The 18,315-nt window shown below is 30.6% G+C and overlaps 1 protein-coding gene across 1 annotated transcript in view; it reads right to left on the bottom strand.

The window, feature by feature from the left end:
• Window positions 1-17,957, bottom strand: part of LOC111710045 (uncharacterized) — a 31,471-nt gene extending 13,514 nt beyond the window's left edge. The window contains exons 1-7 of the mRNA XM_023484092.1: window positions 17,789-17,957; window positions 15,167-15,227; window positions 13,065-13,103; window positions 12,502-12,561; window positions 10,904-10,979; window positions 10,690-10,836; window positions 8,159-8,291 (exon numbers count right to left, since the gene is read on the bottom strand). Of these exons, the coding sequence (XP_023339860.1) occupies window positions 8,159-8,291; window positions 10,690-10,836; window positions 10,904-10,979; window positions 12,502-12,561; window positions 13,065-13,103; window positions 15,167-15,227; window positions 17,789-17,942 (670 nt within the window). The 5' untranslated portion in view covers window positions 17,943-17,957. The remainder of the gene's footprint in view (window positions 1-8,158; window positions 8,292-10,689; window positions 10,837-10,903; window positions 10,980-12,501; window positions 12,562-13,064; window positions 13,104-15,166; window positions 15,228-17,788) is intronic.
• Window positions 17,958-18,315: the final 358 nt, after the last annotated feature.

Here is an 18,315-nt window from a genome sequence, read left to right as displayed (position 1 = left end):
AGCTCTTTGGAAAGCCTACACTAAAGCAAGCAGATTGTCCAAATTTTGCAAAGAAATTTTGCACAGTTTTTTGCACAGACGCCTTTCAATGGAATTTGCACATTTTCAGTTTTTCTTGAATACAAATTTAGGTTTTAAAAATTTTGCACATTTTTTTGCACATATGAATTAGCTTTGAAGTTGAGGGCTTTTCAAAATGTATAATTTTTTTGCTGAATTTTTACTAATAACTAGATTTCGCAATAAATGTTTGGATTCTTGTAAATTTGCCATTTTTTTCTTCAGATTATTGAAGTAGAATATGCTATAGATTTGTATCACAATAAGAAAATTGAGGGGCTGGGGTCAGTNTTAGTAAACCAGACGTCAGGCTAAATAGGGTTAAATGGCCACATGCAAAAAAACATTTAAAAGCTACAATATTTCACTATAAACTGGAATCTAAATTCGAAACTCTAAAAGGCTTTAAAAATGTGTGAGTGAATTAGTGAAGTAAAATCAAAGGCTCAGGCTCAGACTTTTAAAAATTGATGCAGCTTTTCAGAGAAGTCCGGATCTAATTGGGTAAACAACTTCCAAAAGCATTACAAATCAAATTAGGAAACTAAGATGTTAGAAATATTTTACAGTTAATTTAGTCTTTATAAGATCATTTTTATTTCAGTTATGAAAGAAGCTTTGTTCTGAAAAGTGGATTTTACTAAAAAAAACGGGAAAGTGGGTTTTGTCTTGAAAACGCGACAATGATTCAACGGAATAGAGATTTAGCCACAAATTCTGATTTTCATATCGCTATATCTTTGCAACTTGACGGTGTTAGCATTTGATATTTCAAACTATTATTATTTGAACTAAAATAATTCATAGTTTGAAATATCTAAGTTAAAGTAATTAAAATGCAACGATATAGGGATAAGAAAATCAGAATTTGTGACAAAAACTCAATTCCTTTAGGATTTGTTCGAAAATAGAAAACCTGATATTGTCTTGAGAACAGTCAAGGCTTTTAATATAAAATGAACTCCTTTTATAATTTTGATCTTAGAAAATAGTTTTAAATTATGAGTTGTCCTCGTCATGAATAATGAAATGTTGGTTATAATTTTTATTATCAATTTTTACTCTGGATATGAACTGGGATCCTAATGAGCCAAGTCTTAGTTTTGGAACTAATGTCCTCTGTAAAAAAAACTAAATTTAAATTACCGAGATTTTCAAATTAAAAGTCAGACAAAACTATTTAAGCAAAACTATTAAATAATTGATTTCTTTCAAAAGAAAAGTTTCCATTAATTATTTCTTTTTGAAAATTGTTTCAACGGATTTAATTTTCTAATATAAATTTTAATTGAAGAGAGGGTTTAATTTGCTGAAGGATCTCTGAAATCAATTTGATTAAATCTCAAATGAAATGAAACAATGAAATTTATCTTTCCAGATTTCTATTTTAATACCAAATGGGAATGTTTAAAACTAAAGATAAATGTTACTAGCGAACCTCTGATTTTCATTTCAATAGTTATTTCCTTTAAAAATAAAGGGATGAACGCAATTTTTAACATTTTTAACATTAACAAATAACAAAATTTATTAATTAAAACTAATTATTTTGATGAATTATTAAAAAAAAACTAGGTTTATTATAGGAATAATAGCTCTAGCAGTAATGCCACATTTTTATTCGAAAGTTTTGTAGATTTTCCTGTTTTCATATCCAAAGATATATCCAAAGATAATTTGTTTTTTTTTAACTTAGAACTTTTTCTATTGGTTTAAATTGTAAAACATTAACAAACAAAAAAAGTTCGCAGAGTTTATACAGAAAAAATTTCGAGGATTTTCCAAATTTTAATGAAAATCGAATATTGATGGTGGCTAATTTTAGAAATTTTGATCATCCATAAACATTACCTGGGCTCAGGTAAGGTCCCACACAAAAGTTGGCCCGATAAGTTCAGCCGTTTTAACGTTTATTGGATACAAACAGACAGACAGACAAGCAAAGTATATATACAAATATTAATGGCCGCTTTTATTATATGATGTAATATACAGTTTTATGATGTTGAGTTTTTAATTGCATACAAGAAAATTTCAGGAGGTGTGTTTAGGAAGAAAGAAAGGAAAAGAAGACAAACGATCATTTTCTAAAATTATGTTTGTTTTAAGGAAACTTTTTCCATTAGCAGTAGTGGCAGGGCAACAACTGACATTTTTGTTCTTTGTAAATCCGCCTGCAGCTTGCAAAAGTTTTTACTTGATTTAACTTGAGAAAGTGTTAACATCCAGGTCATTTTAAGAAACAATTTTAGCTTTTTAATGTCAATGTTCCTACAACCAAAATTCTTTGAAAGCTTGAAAAAAGCAAGGTTTAATTTTGTTAATTTTTCTGTTTTGTGGAGGATTTAAATAATAAAACATTTTTTCCATTTTTTTTTAAAATTCTGCTGTGAACTTAGTTTTCACAAAAAAATGTTTAGGCCTGGTTGACGGTAATAAGCCAAACATCAGAGTATATGCAGGGTTAGCAACAATGAATGAGACTTGATCGACGACCAGGAATTCTATAAACATGACGAACTTAAGATTGAATTTGATTTTGTGCCTTAAAGGGACTGTTAAGATAAACTGAAAGGGGTTAAAGGCTGAAGCCTAAAAATGTCAGGAGTTGATCCCGACCAATATTAGTTATTTATGATGCCCCTGTGTCTTGTCTGTTCCGTATTTGCTGAATATGATCTGTTTAACATTTAGATTCATATACTACATCACATATTGACAAAGTTTATATCAATTTCTCGAGACATCAGATATAGCTAATATTGGTCGAGATCAACTCCTAAAATGTTTAGCCTATACTTCCTTCTATTTTACCTTAACAGTCCCTTTAATTAATGAACGTATAAAATGTGTAATTTAGAAAGAAAAAGACAAGATTACAGTTGCAGGGAATCGTGAAAAAAAAAGGTTTAATAATTTCCTTAAAGTTGTAAGGTTTAACCATACACGCACGGGCAGCCGTTGTACATTTGAATTTCCAAGCCGGGTCAACCTTTCCGGTCACAGTTTGTACTGTACCTAGCTCTATGAACAGGACTAGCCGGTGCAGCAAGGTTGACGCGGTCAGATTTTATGCTTCATATAGGTTGAATTTACTTTTACTATAGTGGCAGAGATGCGTAACATGTAAAAATAGGGAGCTCTTGACAATAGAGTTTTTATTCTTTGTCCCGTTTCTGCCTGTAAACTCTAATTTTCAATACATCATAATCTTAAAAATGTCTAAAACAAATAAGATTTTTTTTCGATATAACTTAACCGAGATTATCACAGTATTTAGTAGCTTAGTAAAACTGTTTTGTACTTGTAAAAAGTTCGGAATTGTTCTAGTTTTTAAAATTGTGTGTTTTATTTCTATAACTGATCACTGAGGTAACTTCTGGTAGAGAAACCACACTAAAAATAATCAGTATTCTCAATAAGTATTGATATATCTAATTGATCAGAAAAATCCTTTAAGGCTACTGTTTAACAGTCCTTTTAACTGTTTAAAAATGTTTGATTTTCAATGAAAATCTATTTACGTACTTAGATTAGCTGCATTATTTGATAAGTTTTAATAAACCCTAATCCCAATCAAATATTGTAATTCCTTGAAAGATATTAAACATTTAAATAATTAGACTAAATACAAACTAATCTAAAACTTCTCTCAACTGCAGCATTTTTATAATCTCGTATTTTTAAATTATAACAAAACTTCAAAGGCAGAACTTCCTAAGTTGGAAAACTTAAAACATGGTTGAATGTAAATCACAGTTTAGATTCGACATTTTCATAATTACAAAATTTATATCAAGCTTGGCGCCTATCTTTGTTGCTCATTTTCTGCACATATCGAAATAAGACCAGCAAAATATTTCACTGTTTTCTTGTTTTTAAAATGAAGGACTTTTTTTCCAATTTTGACCGGCCATGAAACTCAAATGAGTTACCACAAAATGTTTGACCCTATCGGTTTGGTTGCTTAGACTTATATTAACATACTAGCAAATTTAGTCTTTGTCACAAACTTTGATTTTCTAATCCCTATATTTTGCAACCCAATATTTTATGACCTTAGATATTTCAACTATGAATTCGGTTATGATCAAATAATCTAAGTTTGAAATATCAAAGGGCTAGAAAATTTTAGTTGGTGGCAGGACTCAATTCCTTGACGTTTACATCGGCGCTCTGTTTTATACAAAAGATAATTTTATTTTTAACAAAAAATTCATTCTCAACCAAACTGTTCCGAATTCCAATTTGGAAACAATTCGTTTAATTTGTTGTTCTATGGTTAGGAAGTATTCCTAATCAATAACCGCCAAATTAAGGGGATTCTCTTCGAAAACAGTTTGAGCACAAACATCTAATTTGTAGAAATACAGGGTGATCCCCAAAAAAGGTTAACAATGTCCAAATGAATTAGGAAAAATTTCTGCATTATTTTTTTGAGTATTTTAACAAAATTCTTAATTTTTTCCAAATTACAAATTTAAGTTAAAAGTATGATTTCATACAAGAAATCACTTTATTCGGATCCCCCTGTATCAGTGTATTTGGAATACTGCAATGCAGATTCTCTTTTGAGAGATAATGTATAAACATATATATTATATATCATATTTTGAGAGATAATAAATACCCATACATATTTTATATATTATATTTTGAGAGAGATAATAAATAGACATACATATTATAAAATAATTATTCAAAACATGATTTGAAGTTTTATTGTATCGACATTATGTTTCATGCTAGGCATTCTTCATGATATTATATTATATTTTGAGAGATAATGTATTGAAATATACATTGTATATTATATTTTGAGAGATAATATATTGACATATACATTGTTTATAATATTTTGAAAGATAATATATAGACATATATATTATATATATTATATTTTGAGAGATAATATATAAACACATACGCTGTATATTATTTTTTTTGAGAGATAATATATTGACATATACATTGTATATAATATTTTGAAAGATAATTTACAGACATATATATCATGTATTATATTTTGAGAGATAAAATATAAACATATATATTAAATATTATATTTTGAGAGATAATGTATATATTATATATTATGCAATATTCTTTATATTTTCCGGATTTCGTTAGTTTTTTCTCTTTCATCTTAAAAACATTGCCTTTGCTTGCATATGGGAATATGATTACTTGCTCAGAATAAACTGGAAAAACGAAAAGTAATTTTTTTTTTATTTTATTTTGAGATTTGAGAAAATGAGTTCCCCAATTTCGTGTGATGTAGTTAAAACATAATTCATTAAATGAATTTCAATATAATTCTTAACTAATGACATGAAAACATATCAAATTGAAGTTTTATTTTTATACTATGCTTTTAGGGCGCTTCGTAACCATCTTCTATTTCAACTTTTAATTGTGGCTTTATCTGTGAGCATGTTTAATTTGGAACAAAAACAAAAAAAGTTTTTCATGATATTTTTTCGCGCATTTTCAAAATTGTACAAAAATAAAAAACTTTTAAAACTAATTTTTCAAATTTTGATAATTCATAAGCCTTCCCCGGGGTCACGTAAGGTCCCATACAAAATTTGGACCCGATCGGTTCAGCCGATTTGACGTTTATTGCAATGAGAGAAAAAAATTTTTACATTCAATTCTAGCATCATTTCGGGTTTACCCTCTACCCAATTTTTACTTGAAATCTTTTGACCGTCGCATATTTTCCTAGACAAAGAAAATAAGATTTTTTACTTTTAGTTTTATTATAAAGATTTCTAATTTATAAAATGTTGAAAGCAACCAATATTCCCTGCAGGTTTTATACCATGACCTTGGCCTGTTTCCAGATGTACACAATACCACGTCAAAAGTTTAAAAGCAGCATGATCCGAAACAGCACAAGGGTGTCGGTCTAGTCTTTACCGTACAGGCCCGTCTAGTGTACCCCGTATGTGGTTGAAACAACCCGTTTTATGCAAACGAGTTTTGTGCAAACGAGTTTTATGCAACAAAATAAAAGAAAATTTTTTTATACTTAAAAAATATTTTTCTTCTTTTTTCTGATATACAAATAGTTTTAGGTCAAACTGAGATTTTTCTGACAATTTTGAAGTCTAAATGTTTCATACAATACTTGACTCCAATCTGTTTAGTTTGATCATTTGAATTGGTTTAGTTGTACAATCTCTAGTAATCCATGGATCTAGGAACTCTGTAACTTATAGATCTAGAGACTCAAGTTTAAATCCTATCATATGGTCACTGCTCATATCTTTAAGCCCCTGAAATCTCGAACTATCCACTTTAGAACTAATTTTAACTTTTCTCTTCTACAAGATTTCAAACTTAAAGGCATTTACATTTAATACCAATTCATTGAATATTAAATACATCTCGACTTGAACCAAATGAACAAAACACATCAAAAAAAGAATATCGCTTACTTTATACGGAATTCATGTTCACACTTTGCAACCTTGTAACTGTAAAGTGTTGTTTATTATTTAAACTACCGGACCAATCTTTGTACAAACACAAGTTGTACAGTTCAACAAAATACTATTGAAAGCTGGACGGTACTGCAACTGCACCAAATTTTAATCCTTCAGATGAGATTACTGTGTTGAGCTAGAAAAACAAACTTGTTGGATTTCATTTAATGATATAAACTTTTAGAAAAATGAGTTGTGTTTGAAAATCTGCTAGGATTTTAACTGAAATAAAATGATAATGAAAAGCCTGTATTCCTAATAAGGCTTTACTGACACAATTGTAGATAAATGAAATTGAACAAGATTTGGGAATATTTGCTATTATAATTATAAATAAAAGTTAGAAATAAAGGAATTGTGTCTTTGCAACAAACTCAAATTTTCTATTTCTTGTAAATTTTCAATCTGATGGCTTAAACCTTTGATATTTCAACTTTGATTATTTGATGTACCAGAATTCATAGTTTGACAAGTCTTAGGTTTACCACATTGGATTGGAAAGATATATGGATTATTAGGAAATCTTAGTTTGTGACTCAACTCTAATATTTCTATTGTAAATAATTATTTTCTAATTTTTGTTCGCAACTATAGTAATATCCAGTATATACTTTGTAACTAAAGTAATTTCAAATTTCAAGCATCAGACAGACAAACAGGATGTACTTCGTTAAAAATAGATTATCAAGCACAATAGATGGCAACGTAGAATTTGTACGCTCGCAGTACAGTTGTATTCTTACGTCACAATTGTCAACAGATTTGTGTGTCCGACAAAATCATTAATAATAGTGATAATAAAGTGCTTATCTTACAGTGAAATAATTGCAATTGTGTGTTCTTTATTTTCTTTTTTATTCAATCTTGGAAAACTTGTCAACTAATGTGAAAAAATGTTGTTTTCCTTGTTATATTTGACACTTGTGACGCCATATATAATTGTTTTATTTCTCTGTTGCCACCTATTGTATATATAGTTAGTTTAACGTGGTCAAAACCCTGTGTGAATAAATCCTTGATTCTCAACAGATGTGTAAGAGTGAATTGAAAGGAAACATTAAGTCCAGTTCTGCATTGAATCCAAATCCAGAAGCTCTGTCAGGATTTAGGATTACAGGTAAGAAAAGGAAATAAGTAAAGAATGAGAAGAGGGGGGTGGGGGGGGGGGGTAAGGGGGGAGAGGGGGAAGTGAAAAGGGAGTGTGAGGAGAGATGGGGGAAGTGAAAAGGAAGTGTGAGGAGGGAGAGAGAAGTGAAAAATGGGAGAGGAAGGATGGGGGCGGGAAGAAGATGTTATTTTTAGATTAAAAGTAGAGAGGAGAAGGATGTCAGAATGAAAAAAATAATTTCTTTTTAACTCCCTACATCCCTCCCCCCAACCTCCACACTGATAATGCTTATTAGAAATGGAGAAGAAGTAGAAAAGAAATTAAGTCTTTGCCACAAACTATGGTTTTCTAATCCCTATATCTTTGCAACCCAATGTCGTAGACCTTAGATATTTATAATTATGAATTATGTGGTAAAGACTCAATTCTCAATTCCTTTTACAAAATGGCGAATTTCAACTGGACGTGTAGGCTGTGTAATTTAGAAGAACATATTTACCTGCGCAGTTATTACTAACTCCTTCATCCTGTCCATGTCCACAGTGATGTACTCCATCACAGACTAGGTCCTGGCTGATACAGAAGAAAGAATCACATTGATATCCTTCCCTGCAACCTGACTCACGAGCATTCTAAAAAATTCAATATTTAAAGGGACTGGGGTTTTATTTTAAAAATGGGAATATCCGGTTCACAACCCTGGTGCCGGTGTTCTTTGAACCTTTATCTAATCAATAATATAAAATATATCGTCGTTTTTTCTACCTCGGACAGTTTTTAATTCTGGCGAGTTCCTTGAAACTTGAAATAATATCTAATTCTAGAGTCCCTTTTTAATGATAGCTGTACATTTAAATTATTCCATATTTAGGGCCCTAGCTTTACATTTAAGTAATTTAATGCTTAGGGCCCTAGCTTTACATTTAAATAATTTCATATTTAGGGCCCTAGCTTTACATTTAAATTATGCCATATTTAGGGCCCTAGCTTTACATTCAAATAATTTAATTTTGAATGAACTGATTAAGCATATGTTGAACCACAATTAAACATATACTGAACATATAATATATATAATTCATCAATAATAAATAAATATGCTGAATGAAAATATGCTGAACAGATTAAAAATATGCGCAATAGATTGAAAATATGAAGAATAATAATAAAGAGAAAGACATTGTATAAATCCCTCTCACAAGAAAAAATTAATTCTTTGATAAAGAAGTTTTTATTCTCTTTTTCCCAAACTTTTTTACTTGGAAATATGAAAGTATATTTTTACAAATATATTCCCAAGGCGAAACTAATCGCGATAAAAAATAAAAATAAGGAAATGGTCTAAATAATCCCTGTTACTTATATATTAATCAGTTGAACATTTTCACTTTGTAAAAAAAATCGTTGATTTTAAAAAAAATGTCTGGATTTTAAAATGTTCAAAAATCGAATTTTGTAAGAGACAAATTAAAAAAAAACATTCACAAACCTTCGCTGGGGTCACGTGAGGTCCCACAAAATTTTTTGGCCCGACCGGTTCAGCCGTTTTGACCTTTATTGGATACAAACAAACAAACAGACACTCTAACACCCACCCAGACATGCCAAATTTATATATAGATATATATAGATAAAGCTTTTCGTTCAAATAAATGATAGCTGCATGGAAAAAATAGACTTGTGGTAAAATAGAATAAAATAATTCGAATTTTCATGAAAATTCTGATATTTTTCAACGTATTTTTAAAATTCCACGAGCAACGCCGCCGGGCTCTAAAAAAAATAATTCCTTTGCTGAAAAGTCTCCTGACGTGTGCTCCTAGACAGATAGACACCACCCAAATAATTTTACAAATAAAAAATTATGAGTTTTAAATTTTCCATTTAAAAATGAATTAATGTCCAATTATTTCGCTTGCAAATGTTTTTTTGTCATGAAACAATTAACTTTTATGTGAACATTTTAGATACTCAAGTATTAATTCTAAACGAATTGAAAATAAGTGTTTACATTTCAGATTTTAGAGTTCCTTTTATATTGATCAATCTATTCTTCTGTTCTTTATATAGAAAAGTAAAATTTCCTTCATCCATCCAACTTTCTTAACATCTATTCTTTTCAAATTTTTCATTTATTTCCTGTAAACTCTTAGCTTGAGAAGTATGCACGATAAATATATAAAACTACATGAAAAATTTATTTCTGCAGTGCTCAATTTGATTCTAATGTTTAAGGAACAAAATACCTTTATTTTACTATTTTAAATATTTCAAAGATTCATTTTTTATCATAAGAGGTTTCAAAGCTGTAGAAAGAACAAGTATCCACAAAATTGAAAGGAAAACTTCATCTATATATAAATTTAGCTTGTCTGTTTGTGTCCAATAAACGTCAAAACGGCTGAACCGATCGGGCCCAAATTTTGTGTGAGACCTCATGTGACCCCAGAGAAGGTTTATGAGTGATAAAAATTTTAAAAGATTTTGTTTAAAAGTTTTTTATTTTTGTAAAATTTTGAAAATGCGCGAAAAAATATTATGAAATCCGCAAACTTTTTTTATACTTTACAAAGAGAAGATGCTCAGAGATAAAGCCACAATCAAAAGTTGAAATAAAAGATGGGCGCGAAGCGCCCAAAAAGCCTAGTGTGAATAAATCTGCATTGTAAAAGGAACTTAGTTTTTGCCACAAACTTAGATGTTTAAATCCCTTTGCAACCAGCCCGATGTCGTAAATTTGTGATATTTCAAACTACAAATTTGGTTCGATCAAATCCTTTTAATTCTAAATATCAAATGTTTTTACCAACATATATGTTGCAAAGATAGAAGGATCGATTTTAAATTAGGAGTTAGAGTTTGTAGAAAATTCGGTTATATTTTTATTTGATAAAACAAAACACAAAACTTAAAAAAAATTGGACTTTGGCGCTGAAATTGCATCAACAACAAAACGGAACAGGCTGGGAATACAAAATTATAAAAATTTCTTTTTTAAAATTTGACATTTTTGAAAAAAAGAATATTTACCTTGAAAGCCGTGATGACGAGAGTAAAGCCGACATTTTCTGTTCCCCAGCTGTCCGTTTTGTACTTTAAGGTTACAAAGTTGGTTCTCGTGATTATAAATCCGTTCGAACCAACTTTATTCGCAACAGAGTCACACGTGATGTGCGCCTGAAAAGAAAAAAATTATAATTTAAAAATTCTTCCAAAAAATGAAAAAAGTTAAGAAAATTCTTACCCTTGGCGATCCTGTGTCGTGTGCCCCGTCGTAGATATACAGGTGATCGTTGCAATCGATCTTCAGACGATCAAACCTGTCAACAATCAAACATAATTTTAATATTGATAGTTGAGAGGGTTTGATGGTACGCAAATATTAAGCTATTATTTTTTCACACCAACTGCAAACCATGTAAACAAAAAGTTTTACAGATATCTAAGTGTAATTGCAAGATGCCCTAATGCCTGATTTACAACTCTATCTTTGAAGTTTAAAACCTTAATTTGATCAAAAATGTGAAAAATAACGTTTTTTCTGACTTAAAAACGATTAATTTTGAATATTTTTCCATTTCTTGTTATAAGGAAGATGTGCGCAATGTACTTTCGCAGAGAATCCTCAAATGAAAATGAAGAGTTATGTTGGACTAAACCATTTTAGGATATAGGCGTGTTCTCAAGCTATAAATAACCCATATCCCCTTAATTACCAATTAGTGGATGTAATTAACCATAATTAACAATTAATTAAGATAACAAACGATAATTGTTTATTGCCAGTGAAGGATGAGGACAAACTTCAGCTTATCCAGGTTTATTTATTATTTTTATCCAGATAACAAATCTGTCTATTTTTTGGAAAAGGAAGTTTAAACTTTTAATTGTGTAAACCAAAGGTAGAAACTTTTGAATCGTTTTAGAACTTAATTGTATCTTTTGTTTTCTGACGTGACGTGACGGAAAAATAAGAGTTACTTTCTTGTTATGGATTGAGAAGTTGAAATCGCTAAAATTGTAAATTTAAGGGTTAGAAGATTTGCGGTAAATATTGAAAAACTTTAAAATCATTTGACTAATAATCGACTAACCTGTGGTTAAAAAATTATATAAAAATATGACGCAAAAATATAAATGCTTATTTAGATGAACTTTAGCAAATTCTCATTTCATTCTCAATTATAGGTTGGTTTAAATTAATTATTAACAAATTCATTTTCGGCTTTAATGAACATTTTCCCCAATATTTATCTTTTAATCATGAATCAAGGATGGTATTCAAACTGACAAAAACTTTTTAAAACATCATTATTTAAAGGTTAAATTCAAGCTTTCAAGGTAAACGTTACGTTGATTAAAAAAATTTATAAATGTACAGAAAAAAGGTATTTAAGAAAGGGCAGGAAATCTTGAACTAAATATAAGACCCCCTTCTCCAGGCTTCATGGGTCGCCCTGGGTCAAAATATTAATTTAGTACGGTATGTATCGCCGGTCCGGCACAACTACATGAATATTTGATCAATGTTTACAAACTATACATTGTTGTTTATTTTGATCAGTGTCTATGGATATGCATTTTAGATGTTAGGTACTTTCCCAAAGGTTTTTTCCCAAGCGGCAACTTCCCAAGGGTATTTTCCCAAGCGGCAACTTCCCAAGTATATCGTAGCCGCAGCGCTCGGCCCCCCATTGCAGCCTGCGAAGCCTTAGAAGGCCTAACCTAACCCTTTTGGAAGTTGCCGCATGGAAAATTGCACATTTGGCACGTTGCCGCTTGGGAAATTATCATTTGGAAAAATGACTTTAAGAAAATGCCTGTGCCCCGAATTTTATATACCTGAGAAGGAATTTTGTGAGAACGGATTCAGTTTGGAAAGTTATAACACAATCTACATCCCTATACACACTCTCGTCAATTTAAATATTATCATATATTATTTAAATAATAGAATTTTCTAACGATGATTTTCACTCTTTAATAAAACAATAGTCCCTCCCCCCCCCCTCCCCCTCTCCTCTCCCAGCCGAGCCTCCTGTATGAATTATTGGCCTAGCTATCCCCTAGTAATCTTGCTGAGCTTTATTTCCAATATTGTCTCGATAAATATAATTCTGTTCAAACTTCTGCTCTATACTTCATACAACCCCACCCCCCCTCCTCTTTTATTTAGTTTCTATCATTTTTCTAATTAAAGGGACCGACCACTTTATTTCAAGATACCCTCCATTACAACATTCGTTTTCATCAGATTTACAATTTTTTGTCGAAAGTCCCGTTAACACCCATTATTTTGCCTAAATTTTCTGCTCTCCTTTGGTTTTTTATTATTCTATTTATTTTTAGCTTTTTCAATTTGAGAAAAAAATTCAGACAAAAATGTTTTTGAATTAACAAAATTCCTTTCGTCTTGGCTCTCTATGACAACACCGTCTATTTTCCTAAAATAAAAACTTATTAAAGTAACATGAAATCATAGTTTTTTAAATCAATAAATCACAGACTTTGATAAAAAGAAATAAGATGCCTAAGATATGATTTCGCCAATTAAAAACGAGAAAATCTGCGAAATACATTTTTCTTAAATTTGATGATGTACGAAAAAGTGCCATCTTTTTTTCATGACTAGAAAATCTAATAAAGCTGTATGAATACTTTCAAACTAAAACGACACAAAATCTGTAAAAAAAGATTTTTTTTCTTTTTTTTCTTTCATTGTTAGAAATGAATTAATCATATTATTGATGATGCAGCTTACATTGAAGAAACTTAATTTAAACTTACTTCTTTAACAAATTAAAAATCATGTATATTCCCGGAGGAACTCGAAAAATGTTTATTTAAGAGTATCTCCTATAATAGCTTGGAAACCCAGCGTTGCCCAAGGTGTTTACAGTCGATTTTGCCGGAAAACACAATTTTTGCTTTTAAAGTCGTTCCACTCAATTTAGATTCTCAAAACCAAACTAAGAACCTTCCCGAGGTTCTCCCGAGTTCCCAAATCAAAATTTGAGCAAATCAGTCGAGGGGTTCATGAGTTATGATCGGACATACAAACAGACAGACAAACAGAGATTACAACTTTATCTAATATTTGGCCGATTTGCCCGAAATTTTTATTAAAGAACTCTAAATTGATTGGATTGACTTTTAATGGGAAAACTACAAGCAAAGCTGGGTTCACAAATCTAAATAAAAAAGTTTTAATATCTGTTTCTCTGTATATTTGTTTGCTTTTCGGATCTTAACTCAGGAACCCCTGGACCGATTTGCCTAAAATTTTCATTGGGGAACTCAAGAGGCCCACGGGATTGACGATTGTTCTTAGCTTGATTTTAAGATTCTAAGCTGAGTGAGTCGACTTTAATAGCGAAAATTTAATTTCCCGGTAAAATCGTTCAAGTGTTGGTAAACGGCAGGAGTAATTTTTAGTAACCTTGGCAGCGCTGGGTTCCCAAGCTAGTAGATATCTTGTTTGTTTGTATATCCAACTATATCTTGAAGACCCTGTGGCTGATTTTCTTCAATTTTGATTGGGGAACTCGGCAGAACCACGGGAATGTTCTTATTTTGCTTTAAAAATTCTACATAAGTTGAGTGGTTTAACTTTTAAAGCTAAAGTTAAATTTCCATACAAATCTGGGTTCCCAAGCTCGCATATAATATTTTTTTCAGTTTGAATTTGCATAATATATTTTAGATGATTGATTAATAGAATCTGTTTACCATAATATGGTGTAAAGTATTGCATTAGAATTACTTTTTTATACGACTTAATAACTTCTTACTTATTAGCTAACTTCTTAGAATTGACTATAAATGTATGTAGATATACAGGGTGTCCCACATCAAATAAGACCGCGTCAATTTGTCTAAATTACGATTTGGGGGACAAATCAGAAAATTTAGGAAGAATCATTCATTTTGAAACATTTTATAAGGCTAAAAGAAATTTTTTTTGTAGAAGATGCTAGATTTTTCGAGTATTATGTGCGTATTTTGGCGTTAAAGATTAGAGATAATCTAATATGATATGGGACGCTCTGTATATATATATCTAAAATCAATATTTCAATATCGTATTTGATGGTTTAAACTTAAGCTGCCAAGTATAGGCTTACGATATTATAAAGCCAAAAGAAATACAAACTATCACATTGGAATTTAAAGTTTTTTCCTTGGATTGTATTTCTCATAGATTAATAAAAATACAGATAGCACTCTAGATGTCGTCATTTCAAGATTTAGAGGTTTTTCGTTCACAATAACCCAGAGACAGAAGCCCGAAGGAGTTACGCTCTCTCTCTCTGTCTTGACATTCAACGCGTAACTTCTTTGGGTTTCTGGTTATTGTGAACGAAAAACCTCTAAATCTTGAAAAGACGACATCTAGTGTTCTATCTGTATAGTTATTAATCTCATGGTATTTTTTACGACCCACATGGAAATATTCCTGAATACGCCCCTGTCCATGTTATTCCCTAGTTCTTGGATTATTGAATACCTGGGTATATTTGACATAAAGTTGCCATCCCTGTTTGCTTCACAGATCTGACTCACAGCAACTAAAAATAAATGATTTTTTTCAATTTATTTCAACTTTATTCTATTTTTTACCGTAATTACTTTGGATTATCAACAGATTAATACGTTAAAAGAGCTGGGGATGAACAAATTGTTTGTATGAAAAAAAACCATCAAAACGACTGAACTAGTGAGGCCCAATTTGAACATAGAAATCTGCAAAAAAAACGGCAGCTTGAAAAGGTAAAACTGATAATAACAGAAAAAGAAGCACATGGCACCCTAATAAAACATAGTTTATAAATGGTTTACGCTTGTCAATAAAGTATTCTCTACTGACAATCTAAGAAATTGAATGGGAAATAGATTGAACGGAAAAAGGAGATTTTCCCCCATAAACCTAAAGTTATTTCCCCCACTATAAGATATTCATCGATTTCCCACTAGAATAAGGCCCCTCCGCTCCTCTTTAGGTTACAACAAGGAACAGGTAGATAATAGAAAAGAATCTTTACAGATTTACAAAACCAATCATCATCACGTCAAACTAAAGATTGAAATCCTTTATGTTTTTTAATCATAACTTCTCATATCGAAGAGCTATGGATTAAAACAGAATTGTTTTGAATTCCTAGTACGTAACTGTATACTGCGTAAAGTTAAAACTAGAGGAGCTACGAGGTCACAATGTACCAGTAATTAATTTTCTGTCTAGTTGTAGTGGAACTATGATATCGTCAATACAATTCTAAATTAATCCTTCAATTAGCTCTTCACATAAAAAATAGGAAAAGGGAAACTTTCTCATATTTTCCTAAGACTGTATTGTAGAAATCCAAAAGACAGTTTTTTACCCTCTTAATAGAGTAAATAGATAGAAAAGATATTCCAACTAAAGTACAGAGTTATCCACACAGGATGAGACTGTAAAGACGACATAAAACTTTTGTAATATGACGATTTACAGGTCGAAATAATCAGTATACATCTAAGTTTCAGAGGAGCACCTACTGGCTCTGGGTCGGCGCTTCTAAGAATATTCAGAGATACAGGGTGAGGGAGAAAAAATGGCAAATTAGAAAAACTTTAGCCAGGGGTGTATAGTGTGGGGGGGGGTATATACCCCTGCACACAAATGGAATAGAAAAAAAACGGATCTACAAGAAACATTTTATCCTCTAGAATAAATCAGAATCAGAATAAATTTATTGCTAAAAGGCTCAAAAGTATTTTTAAGAATAAATCTAAGTTTGTTCAAAAGTAAATTGTTTTAAAAGAAGAAATATTTGCAAAGAAACTTAAAAAACTCTTGGTTTGCAAGTAGTCATAACATTTTTTTTGAAAAGCTGTTGAAATTTTATTATGTAATAATGTAATGGAATAAATTAGTATTTAATTCATTTTACAAACAGTTAATTTGAGGGTTGCTGTAGATTTGTAAAAAAATGTATTTGCAATTTGCATTCACATATATGAATGAAATAGAAATAAAAGAAAAATGAATAAATATTTTGGGATGTGTGTATATATATGTTTTAAATCTTTAATAAATGATAAGTTTTTAAAGTTATTTCTAGGAAAAGAATATTCACTGTTCCCTCAAAATAAGGAATATCAAATTTTAAGCCATTTATGATGATTAATGGAAATCGATGGAATTTTAACCAATTTAAAGACTGGATTGAGGGGGGGGGGAGGCAGCCCCCCACTGCTCTATCCCAATGGCAGTAAGCTTAGAAATCTTTTGGATACTCCTGAACACTAAACAGGCCTTGACCTCTATATAATATTTTTTATTTGAGTGTATTTATAAACCCTGATTCCATTAAAGAACTAATGCATTTTGTGCGGTGTGGAAGTATAATTATTGAATTTGTGACATTATTTGCGGCAAGGAAGATATTTAACGTAACTTGCCTTCCCCCTCATCTATATATAACTTCTAATCAAATTGCCAAAAAATTTTTTTTATAAATATTAAGCAAGGAAATATTCGTCAAAATTCAGTCACACTTTTCGGTTTTTAAATTTTGCATTTTTATATTTCAAAACCCTGGAAAGTAGATATTAGAGTAAAGCAAAATGTCAATAATAGACATTTAAGTTGACAAATGTTAGAAAGTATTTTACATAAATCATTTTCTAAAAAGTATCTTCCGGATATAAATTATTCAAGAATGTTGATGCAAAATTTAACAAAATTTTCTAATTTATTTTTTCTGGGGAATTTCTAGTTTTAAATTGAACTTTTTCCAATATCCATAAATCCGAGGAATAAGTTTTAAGGATTATGGGGCAGACGTTTTTACTCAACTAATCGACTGGAAAAACATGACTGGAATATAAATGAGGAATAAAATGTAACATTCTTTTAAATGTTTATAGAACGTTTCCAATGATGTTAAGTTTACGGATAAAATTATTGAACATTGATTATTTCTGCATAAATCAATAAATCCCTCCCCTCCCCCTTGGGTATACTATACACCTTGCACCCTGTACCACCCAGGCATAGATTATCCTCCCGTAATCTATAATACTTTGCGGCAGTTTTATACAAATCAATTACCCGCCAAAAATCCACCATTTTGTTAAAACTTACGGTTAACATTTTCCTTGCCACAGGAAGGTAGGGTGAGAAGGTGAAGAAGGAGGGAGGATAAAACCAACCCGAGATATTGAACCATTAGCCTCACATGATCCTTCCGATCCGGAGGAGGTCTCCAATACAACTGGAGGCTTTTGTTCAGCCTCATCCAACACAGAAAGAGATACAGTAGGATAGAAAGGTAGCAACTCTCTCTCTCGCACACTAACTCACACACACTGGACATACACAAACATAGAAAAAAAGTTTTGTTACAATGAAAACTTGACGGAGAATTATTAGAAATTAAGTTAAAGGAAAAAGTCAAATACTTCAAAGAAATATTCGTTCTTTATGAGAGAGTTATATGGTTTGGTTTGGTTTAGTTTGTTTATTACTGGACCAGTAAACAAGAGTAAACATGAGAAGGGTAAACACATCAAAAACATATATATATATATATATATATATGTAAACTTATTGTATAAATCTTCGATTTTTATACATTTTACAACCTTATCGAAGGAAGTTTAAATAAAAAA

Source organism: Eurytemora carolleeae, unplaced genomic scaffold, assembly GCF_000591075.1.
Source record: "Eurytemora carolleeae unplaced genomic scaffold, Eaff_2.0 scaffold58, whole genome shotgun sequence".
NCBI lineage: Eukaryota > Metazoa > Arthropoda > Copepoda > Calanoida > Temoridae > Eurytemora > Eurytemora carolleeae.
This window is presented reverse-complemented; position numbering and strand designations above follow the sequence as displayed.